The following is a 9,626-nucleotide window of genomic DNA, read 5'->3' as shown; positions in this document are numbered from 1 at the left end:
ACTGTGGTACTGAAGTTGAAAAACCTTTCTGGGTTATCAGCAACTCTGTACAATATTGAAGAAGAGGTGATTCCTATAGGCTTTTTGTTGGCATAGAGAACCTTCACATACACAGCTGGGCTCAGCTATTGTATTGTATTGCCCTCTCTTCTTAAAAAACCTACATAGATTATTTCTTTCTTACTTCCACAAAATCTTCAGCTGCCTCGAAATTAGTTGCCTTGTGTTTGCCCTTTTATGTGTACATGTCTAGGTAACACCCTGCAACAGGACAGGGTAGTTTAGTTTTCAGGCCCAGTCTTGGAAGGCCAGGACACGCCTACTAAACCTAGAATTTGACAGATGAGTTGAATTAGGTGTATCAGCACAAAGAAATCAAACATTCTTATGGCCCTCTGACTCCTGGCCTAATTAATTAAACACCGCTTTGTTAGACTCGATTTTCTGTTGTGTTATTATTCACAAAGCAGCTGTAGTGTTCTGTGCACCTTTCTCACTCTTATACACACTTTTGATAAACGTGTCAGGTGTTCTTCCTTTTTCTGAGTATGTTTTCTTTTCTTGCTGGATTTAGCCACAGCTCCTGTTCTCCAGAATGGCTCCTTCCTCCTCCTCTTCTTCCTGCTGTTGTTGCTGCCCCCGTTCCTGGCTGTGCTCTCGCTCCTCAGCCTACACTCTGACTCTGGGCTTGGGGTTTGTCACACTGGGGACCAGTCGTATCATCCTGCTCAAATTCTCCGCCAATGAAGGTAAGTGTGGTTGTGGCTGAGCTAACCCATAACCATCAAGCTAAAACAAATGTAAAGCAAAACAAGCAGGTTCTGGAGGAACACTGTCCATGTGGTTGCCCGGAGTTGGAAATGACTTAATGGCACTTAATAATAATAACCTTTATAGAGTTCATATGACTGTGGTTTTACTATGATGTTATGTAATTACATAATGATTTCCAGTTTGTTGAATAATTATATTTACAGACATCATCAGTATCAGTTTTATTTACATCATTGGGTTCAAATCTGACTTCCAACTTTTTTCCTCCTGCAAAAATTTGTTATGCACAACAATAACTCATCAAATTCAGACTGTAATAAAATTTCTTATACATTATACCAAATGTGGTATAGACTGGACGTGAAGAACCTACACTTCCAACAGTATTTCAATGAACTTTAAGTGAGTAATGAGTAAAACACAACACGCAGGGGTAGGGGCAGTGCCAATTAGTAAACGCTCTCATCAGAACTGGAAACTAGAATTTTCATCTGTTGTCCCTGACCAGAAGTTAACAGCCGCCATAAATAGTTTAAATGAACATTTACCATAAAACATGACATTTTAACCTTACATACACAATAACAAAATGCAAATCTGAATTTACTGGATTAGACTGTGTAATTCACAGGAATACCCATTAAATTGGTAAATTGGTTCATGTAGGTCATTTAAGAATGCTGAACAGTGTTGGCCTGCTAACGTTCATCGTTTTATTTTTTTCCAACTTTTGCAGATAACAAGTATGACTTTCTCCCTGCCTCTGTGAATTTAATGGCAGAGGGTGTCAAGCTCATCTTCTGTTTACTGATGTCACTGCGAGTGATCATTCGAGGTGAGCTTTGGGTGTCAGTTTTTGGCTAATCTAAACTTGTCATTGTAATTTTAATGGTAGCTTTTTGCTAATTTGTCCATCCATTCTCACTAAACATCAATTATGTATACTTTTATAGAACTACTAATGACTGTTCTTATAATTGTGTGACTTGCTGTTATGTGTATGTCTTTTGCAGAGGGTCGCTCATGTAAGGACTTGGGCTGTTCCTCTGGTTCTTCTCTTCCTAGCTGTCTAAAGTGGGCTGTCCCTGCATTCCTGTATTTCCTTGACAACCTCATTATCTTCTATGTGATGAGCTACCTGCAGCCTGTAAGTTGGGCTTCATCAGTTTTCAGTGTGGCACACATACTCTTGCTGGGGGAGAAATTTATAACATTGGTGTGGACTGCATATTAGTATGAATAACTTACGTACTTAACAATTCAGAGCATTCAGTGAATCAGCAAATCACACTGATGCATATTTTATTTCATTCTGTATTTTACAGGCCATGGCAGTATTGTTCTCCAATGTTGTCATTCTTACCACAGCAGTTCTGTTCCGAATTATTTTGAAGTAAGTATGGACGCCACACTAATTTCACAATAAGTTAAAGTCCTGTGGTTCTCAGCTTTAGTAATGGAGACCCAAAGTGCTTCACAGTTTTATGCCTAAACTGCTCTGTGATGTTTGGTTATTTTCATTGGATACAACTCATGTGCAGCATTGGTGCCATGACAGGCATTTTCTGTCCACATTAGATTTTCCAGCAGTGGGTGAGATAATATAACCTGCAAATATCTTTTTTTATTCAAATCATAATTCCTTCTGCTGTTGCCTTTCACTGTCTTCATTAAGTTTCTTCTGGGCATCTGTTTAATCTTTTATGGTGCTACAAAACAATAGAAGCTGCATTGTCCCAACTGCTTACTGTGTTGTAGTGTATTGCTATCTGTCTGAATGACTGAGCATCATATGAACAGTAGACAGCATTACAGCATAGACAGCGCTTTTGTTTTTAAATAAAGTAACATTTCAAATTTCTAGTTGATGTTGGACTAAGAATGAGACTAAAAGTGGGACTAAGGGTGAGACAGAATATCTTAGTCTTGTCAGCCATCTCTTACAGCCATGGTAATTTCCTGCTGCTCTCTGCAGGAGGCGCTTGTCCTGGGTACAGTGGGCTTCCCTCATCATCCTCTTCCTCTCCATTGTGGCACTGACCACAGGCACAGCTGGTAACCAGCATGCAAACTCCACACACATTCTGCACCCAGCACATCTCTCCACTCCCACTAACAGCTGCCTCAACTACACTCGCTTGGAGACGTATCAGCATGACCACAGCAATTCCAGCTGGTTGGAGGGTCTACCGCAGCAGCTTCAGGGCAGTCAGATCCTCCAGCGTCTTCACAGTTTCGGCCTTGGCTATGTGCTTTTGCTGCTCCAGTGCTTCATCTCACCACTGGCTAACGTCTACAATGAGAAGATCTTCAAGGATGGCGAGCAGCTGGCTGAGAGCATCTTCATCCAGAACAGCAGACTGTATGCTTTCGGCTTGGCCTTTAATGGCTTTACGCTGCTCCTGCACAGTGACTCTCGGGTGGTCACTCTACACTGTGGGCTGCTGCACGGTCACAATGCCTACTCCGTGATGCTGATCTTCGTGACTGCGGCCTTCGGCCTCTCAGTGGCCTTCATCCTCAAGTTCCGGGACAATATGTTCCATGTGCTGACGGGTCAGATCACCACGGTGATCATCACGGCACTTTCACTTTTCCTCTTTGACTTTCACCCATCACTAGACTTCTTCCTGCAGGCACCTGTGGTGCTGCTGGCTATTTTCATCTACCACAGCAGCAAACCGAAGGACCCAGAGTATATGCTGCAACAGGAGCGGCTCAGGGTCATCAACGGGGAGGTGTATGAGAGGTCCAGAGGGGTAAGGACCCAATCCAAAATCCAATGTGTCTGAATCAAGTTGGGTGGTACAGCAGAAGTGTAACAATGATAAGCTATTTTCACAATACATATCAGTATGATATCATCCTTCATTTCGTCTTTCTTCAGGTCAACTCTTATTAATTTAATTTCCTGTCAAAACTGCCAGTAAGTGGGGGCTTCTAAGTGGTGCAGCAGAGATCACAAGTTCGATCCCTGGTGATGCTACAGCCATCCATAGCTGGGAGTCCAAGAAGGCACAATTGGCCTTGCTCTCTCTGGGTGGGTAGGATGCCCCCGCCCATCACTCATTGTGATGCTGGTTGGCACAGGTGTCTGTTAGCTGACATTACAGATCTGGCAGTTGGCACTTTCCTCAGAGCGCATTCAGCTGTCTAATGACGTTGTGTGAGCGGCAGTTCGAAAAGATGTGGTTGCTGGCTTTACAGGTCTCGCAGGAAGCCTGTACTTGCCTTCACCCTCCTAGCATTGTTAGTATCTTGTGATTGGGGGAGTCCTAACATGCGGGTTGAATTGGAGATGACTAAATTGGGGACAAAAAAAACTGCCATTAAGTTCTGAGGATCCAAGTAATCCCAAAAACATTTAGTGATTTAGAGGTCTGGGCTCTGGAGTGGTTAGTCCAGCAGCTTCTTTGTTTGATTTACAAATTTTCTTCATGTCAATTTCCTTTTCTCAGTAAGGGCTTCTTGACAGCTGCACATCCTTTCAGACTCATAACATTGAGTGGAAGGATGGACAGAAACACCTGTGGATATTTTAAGATCTGAAGCAAGAGTGTAGTTTGATTTTATCTGCTCTCTTAAAAATGAGCGCTTTAAGTGCTGTTTATCTCATGATGAGGTTTTGGTGGCCTGCCAGGTCTTGCACAGTTGTTAGGAGTCCCATTTTCTCTACATTCTTCAAAAACATTTTTAAACCTCTCAGTCTTATGTGTAATTTCCTCAGAAATATCTCGTAAAAGAAACTTGTACTTAATGGACAATTTGAATAGAAATTTAGTAAATGAAGGATGTTATCAAACTTTTGCTTGGTACTGTGAATGTTTTCAAAATGAAGGAGCAGGACAGTGGAAATCAAACAGTTGTTAAAATAAATTAGTATAATGTATCATTATACAAAATGTATACATTATAAATAATGGCGTTATGTGTTGACATTCAATCAGCTACTTTTTCAATGTGTAGTTATTATACATTGGTTGTTGTTGTTTACAGTCTCTCTATAACTAACTTTGTCTGTTTATGATACTTGCAGCTGTCCAGTTTTACAGAAAGATTTATGCTGACAATTATGTAATTCATTACAGTAATAACATGCTGTTATGTTGCCCACCTCTAGTGTAAATATTCATTTACTGTTAGTCTCAGTGGAATTAACGGTACTATAGGCCATTCATCCTTTCCTGGGTACCTGCAGTTTTCTGTCATTTGTGTGTTCACAGTTGGCTCTTTGTAGACGGGCAACTAGATGAGCGATAATCTGATTTAGGAAAAGTGGGACGAAACCTGATTCCCTGTAATGAAATTCCAATTCATTGCAGCCCAGACATACCTTGGATACTTTCTTTATTTAAATTAAATATAATATTTTGAGGAAGCATAAGAGCCTGGTTAGCAGTCAGGTGAATGGAGACTTTGTCTAGCCATTTGTTTATATTCTCAAGTGCAAAAGTTCTGCAAAGAATTTTATCATTCTTACAGGTTAGTTGAGTCAGGTGATGTCAGTCAGTGTTTTTGTAACTGCATGTAGTATTTTTTTCACATTTCTTTTCAGCTGTATATTGCGTATTCCTCATGCAAGCTATGTGTGTTTCTGCTGTTTGTATTTTAGGACGGAGAAGAGCTGGAGAGATTAACTAAATCCAACACAGAGAGTGATTCTGAAGAGTCTTTCTGAGCCTGTGTGAACCTCTCACATTCCAGCCTTCAACTGCTGAGACTTGACCGTAATTATCTTGTAAATGATCTGTATGTGCCTGTATTTATAATGCTGCTTGGCACTTTAAATGCTTGAACCCTGCTGCATCATATTGACATAACCATTCTGTTAACATATCATATGTCACAATAGATCATAGATATCAGAGTTTTTTTTCGGTAATGTAGAGCTGTATACAGTAAGTTTTTAACACCTCTGTTCAAATTACATGTTTTGTGGATTTTCTTAGAGAGAATAAGTAACACATCCTCTACAGAGAACAAACTTAAGTAAGCATTTTTCTAATTTTAGTGCACAATTTCTATTTATTTGTTCCATTTAACATATTGGAAAGGGGTTTTCCCCCAAATATTTTAACTTTCGCAAATAAACTGTATTTGTGTATTAAAATGTGCAGGAGTGTGTTCTTTGTGGAGGATGTTTGACCAGGGCTATCTAATCTTTTGCATAAGATTTGTAACAGTCTCATGATACCAATCATCATGATAACTTATGTCACATGCTAATTTCTGCTAAGCATACCCTTTATAACAGTCATGACCTCAGACCCTGGCATCTGTGTTGTCAGTTACCGGTAATGGTAAAATGACACTGTTATCTTACTGAACAAAATCTGCCATAGCAACACAATAACAGAATGAACAGAATGTGGCATTTGCTATAATATTATGCAGCAAGCTTCAAGTAATGTGTTACCTAATGCTGTTGCTGTAATTATGACATAAAAGTATTCGCTCATCTGGCTTCACATGCATATGAACTTAATCCACAGGGTTTCATATGAGGTCTGCCCACGCTTTTGCAGCTATAACACCTTCAACTCTTCTGGGAAGGCTTTCCACAAGGGTTAGGAGTGTGTTTATGGGAATTTTTGATCATTCTTCCAGAAGCACATTTGTGAGGTCAGACACTGATGTTGGATAGGAAGGCCTGGCTCTCAGTCTCTGCTAATTCATCCCAAATGTGTTCTATCAGTTTGAGGTCAGGTCATGTTCTTCCACACCAAACTCGCTCATACATGTCTTTATGGACCTTGTGCACTGTTGTGCAGTCATGTTGGAATAGGAAGGGGCCGTCCCCATACTGTTCCCACAAAGTTCGGAGCATGAAATTGTCTAAAATCTCTTGGTCTGCTGAAGCATTAAGAGTTCATTTCACTGGAACTAAGGGGCTGAGCCCAACTCCTGATAAACAACCCACACAATAATCCCCCCTCCACCAAAAATTTACACTTGGCACAATGCAGTCAGACAAGTACCGTTCTCCTGGCAATCGCCAAACCCAGACTCGTCCATCAGATTGCCAGGTGGAGAAGCGTGATTAGTCACTCCAGAGAAAATGCCACTGCTTTAGAATCAAGTGGTGGCACTTTACATGATTGCATTCGACTCTTTACATTGCGCTTGGTGATGTAAGGTTTGGATGCAGCTGCTCTGCCATGGAAACCCATTCCATGAAGCTCTCTACACACTGTTCTTGAGCTAATCTGAAGGCCACATGAAGTTTGGAGGTCTGTAGTGATTGATTCTGCAGAAAGTTGGCGACCTCGGCGCACTATGTGCCTCAGCATCCACTGACCCCACGCTGTCATTTTATGTGGCCTACCACTTTCTGGCTGAGTTGCTATCGTTCCCAATCGCTTCCACCTTGTTATAATACCACTGACAGTTGACTGTGGAATATTTAGTAATGAGGAAATTTCATGACTGGACTTTGTTGCACAGGTGGCATCCTGTCACGGTACCACACTGGAATTCACTGAGCTCCTGAGAGCGACCCATTCTTTCACAAATGATTGTAGAAGCAGTCTGCATGCCTAGGTGCCTGGTTTTATACACTTGTGGCAGTGGAAGTGATTGGAACACCTGAATTCAATGACTTGGATGGGTGAGTGAATACTTTTGGAAATATAGTGTATATTCTGGTATTTCTTATAAATATCCATGGGCTTTTTTTTCTCAAATGTGACTAGGCTACTGAGACAAATAACAATTCTGAAATGTCGTATTAAACATGTTAGATTTTATAACTGTGTTTAAAATGGTCTGCGTATATTCAGAAAGAGTGGAATTTGTTTGCAGGCCTCTTCTCAAGATAATATGCTTCCACTGTTACTATCATAAGTGAAAATCACACTCAAGTCATTGTTCGGTTCTTGTGTCCATTCCCATTAATTACTATTGACCAGCTTGTTGACTGTGTACTGGGTTTATTTACAGAAGTTACTTTTTACTGTAAATGAAGATAGCACAGAAAAATATGTCAAAATGATTGTAACTTTTCCTCAAGCCTTGATTTCAAAAATGCTTATTTACATCAGTGAGGTGTTAAATCTGTGTTTTCTCTTGTGCCATGGCATCCCTTCTCTTACCTGCCTGCTTTTAGTAGAATTTCACATAGATTTCTTTATGAAGTCATGTATTCACATTAGGAAAACAACAGTATTTTTATTTGATGGAACTGCAGTACTTGTGTTTGGGCAACGCTTAAAATAAATCTGCTCAAGAAACCTCATCTTATAGACATTCTGGTTTGTAAAATAATTGTTTGGAAATACAGTGTAATTTTCCATGTCTCAAGTAGCACTGAGTATTGAAAACTGGTAAATTAATGGTTCTAATAAAAAACATGGGATTTGTAAAGCACTTTTCAAGAACCAATGATGATTTTGTCAATTATTACGAATATGTCAATGCACAGAACAAAGAAACAGACGGTAAACCACAGTAATACAGATAAAGATAGTCCATACAGTCCATATGTGGAAGCTAAGCTCCTCTTTGTCGTTTTTGTGATGATGCAAAAACCCAACACATACACATATGTTCGGCCTACGGCAGTTTAACAGTGAATGGATTTCGTCATCTGCTGAAATTTGAATGTGCAGTGCCAAAGCCAGAGCTCTTACCTGTCCTTGTGTCACTGAGAAACAGTGGCTTAACGAAGCCAGTTCGGTTTAAAAATAGAATAACTGTGCTGTTTTGGAGCTGTGATTGCTTTAAGACTCATAGAGTCAAGTCAAAACACCCCCAGTTAAATTACAATGTTTTGTTGATTTTCTATGAGAAAGTAACAGGGAACAAACTTAGACATTCCATTTGCCAGACAATGTTTATGCACAATTTATACACTGCTCAAAAAAATAAAGGGAACACTTAAACAACACATTATAACTCCAAGTAAATCAAACTTCTGTGAAATCAAACTGTCCACTTAGGAAGCAACACTGATTGACAATCAGTTTCACAGCTGTTGTGCAAATGGAATAGACAACAGGTGGAAATTATTGGCAATTAGCAAGACACACTCAATAAAGGAGTGGTTCTGCAGGTGGGGACCACAGACCACTTCTCAGTACCTTTCTGCTTTCTGGCTGATGTTTTGGTCACTTTTGAATGTTGGTGGTGCTTTCACACTCGTGGTAGCATGAGACGGACTCTACAACCCACACAAGTGGCTCAGGTAGTGCAGCTCATCCAGGATGGCACATCAATGCGAGCTGTGGCCAGAAGGTTTGCTGTGTCTGTCAGCGTGGTGTCCAGAGGCTGGAGGTGCTACCAGGAGACAGGCCAGTACACCAGGAGACGTGGAGGAGGCCGTAGGAGGGCAACAACCCAGCAGCAGGACCGCTACCTCCGCCTTTGTGCAAGGAGGAACATGTGGAGCACTGCCAGAGCCCTGCAAAATGACCTCCAGCAGGCAACAAATGTGCATGTGTCTGCACAAACGGTTAGAAACCGACTCCATGAGGATGGTATGAGGGCCTGACGTCCACAGATGGGGGATGTGCTCACAGTCCAACACTGTGCAGGACGCTTGGCATTTGCCAGAGAACACCAGGATTGGCAAATTCGCCACTGGCGCCCTGTGCTCTTCACATATGAAAGCAGGTTCACACTGAGCACATGTGACTGGAGCACAGTCTGGAGACGCCATCTGCTGCCTGCAACATCCTTCAGCATGACCGGTTTGGCAGTGGGTCAGTAATGGTGTGGGGTGGCATTTCTTTGGAGGGCCGCACAGCCCTCCATGTGCTCGCCAGAGGTAGCCTGACTGCCATTAGGTACAGAGAGGAGATCCTCAGACCCCTTGTGAGACCATATGCTGGTGCGGTTAGCCCTGGGTTCCTCCT

General features: G+C 41.4%; 1 protein-coding gene across 3 annotated transcripts in view; it reads left to right on the top strand.

Moving 5' to 3' along the window:
- Positions 1-6,418, top strand: part of slc35a5 (solute carrier family 35 member A5) — a 7,241-nt gene extending 823 nt beyond the window's left edge. For all 3 annotated transcript variants that reach the window (XM_017695157.2, XM_017695158.2, XM_037539144.1), the window contains exons 2-7: positions 575-749; positions 1,511-1,609; positions 1,788-1,921; positions 2,100-2,167; positions 2,750-3,533; positions 5,387-6,418. In XM_017695157.2, the coding sequence (XP_017550646.1) occupies positions 596-749; positions 1,511-1,609; positions 1,788-1,921; positions 2,100-2,167; positions 2,750-3,533; positions 5,387-5,452 (1,305 nt within the window). In that variant the 5' untranslated portion in view covers positions 575-595 and the 3' untranslated portion in view covers positions 5,453-6,418. The remainder of the gene's footprint in view (positions 1-574; positions 750-1,510; positions 1,610-1,787; positions 1,922-2,099; positions 2,168-2,749; positions 3,534-5,386) is intronic.
- The last annotated feature ends 3,208 nt before the right edge of the window (positions 6,419-9,626 follow it).

Source organism: Pygocentrus nattereri, chromosome 6 (genome assembly GCF_015220715.1).
Source record: "Pygocentrus nattereri isolate fPygNat1 chromosome 6, fPygNat1.pri, whole genome shotgun sequence".
Classification (NCBI taxonomy): Eukaryota; Metazoa; Chordata; class Actinopteri; order Characiformes; family Serrasalmidae; genus Pygocentrus; species Pygocentrus nattereri.
This window is presented reverse-complemented; position numbering and strand designations above follow the sequence as displayed.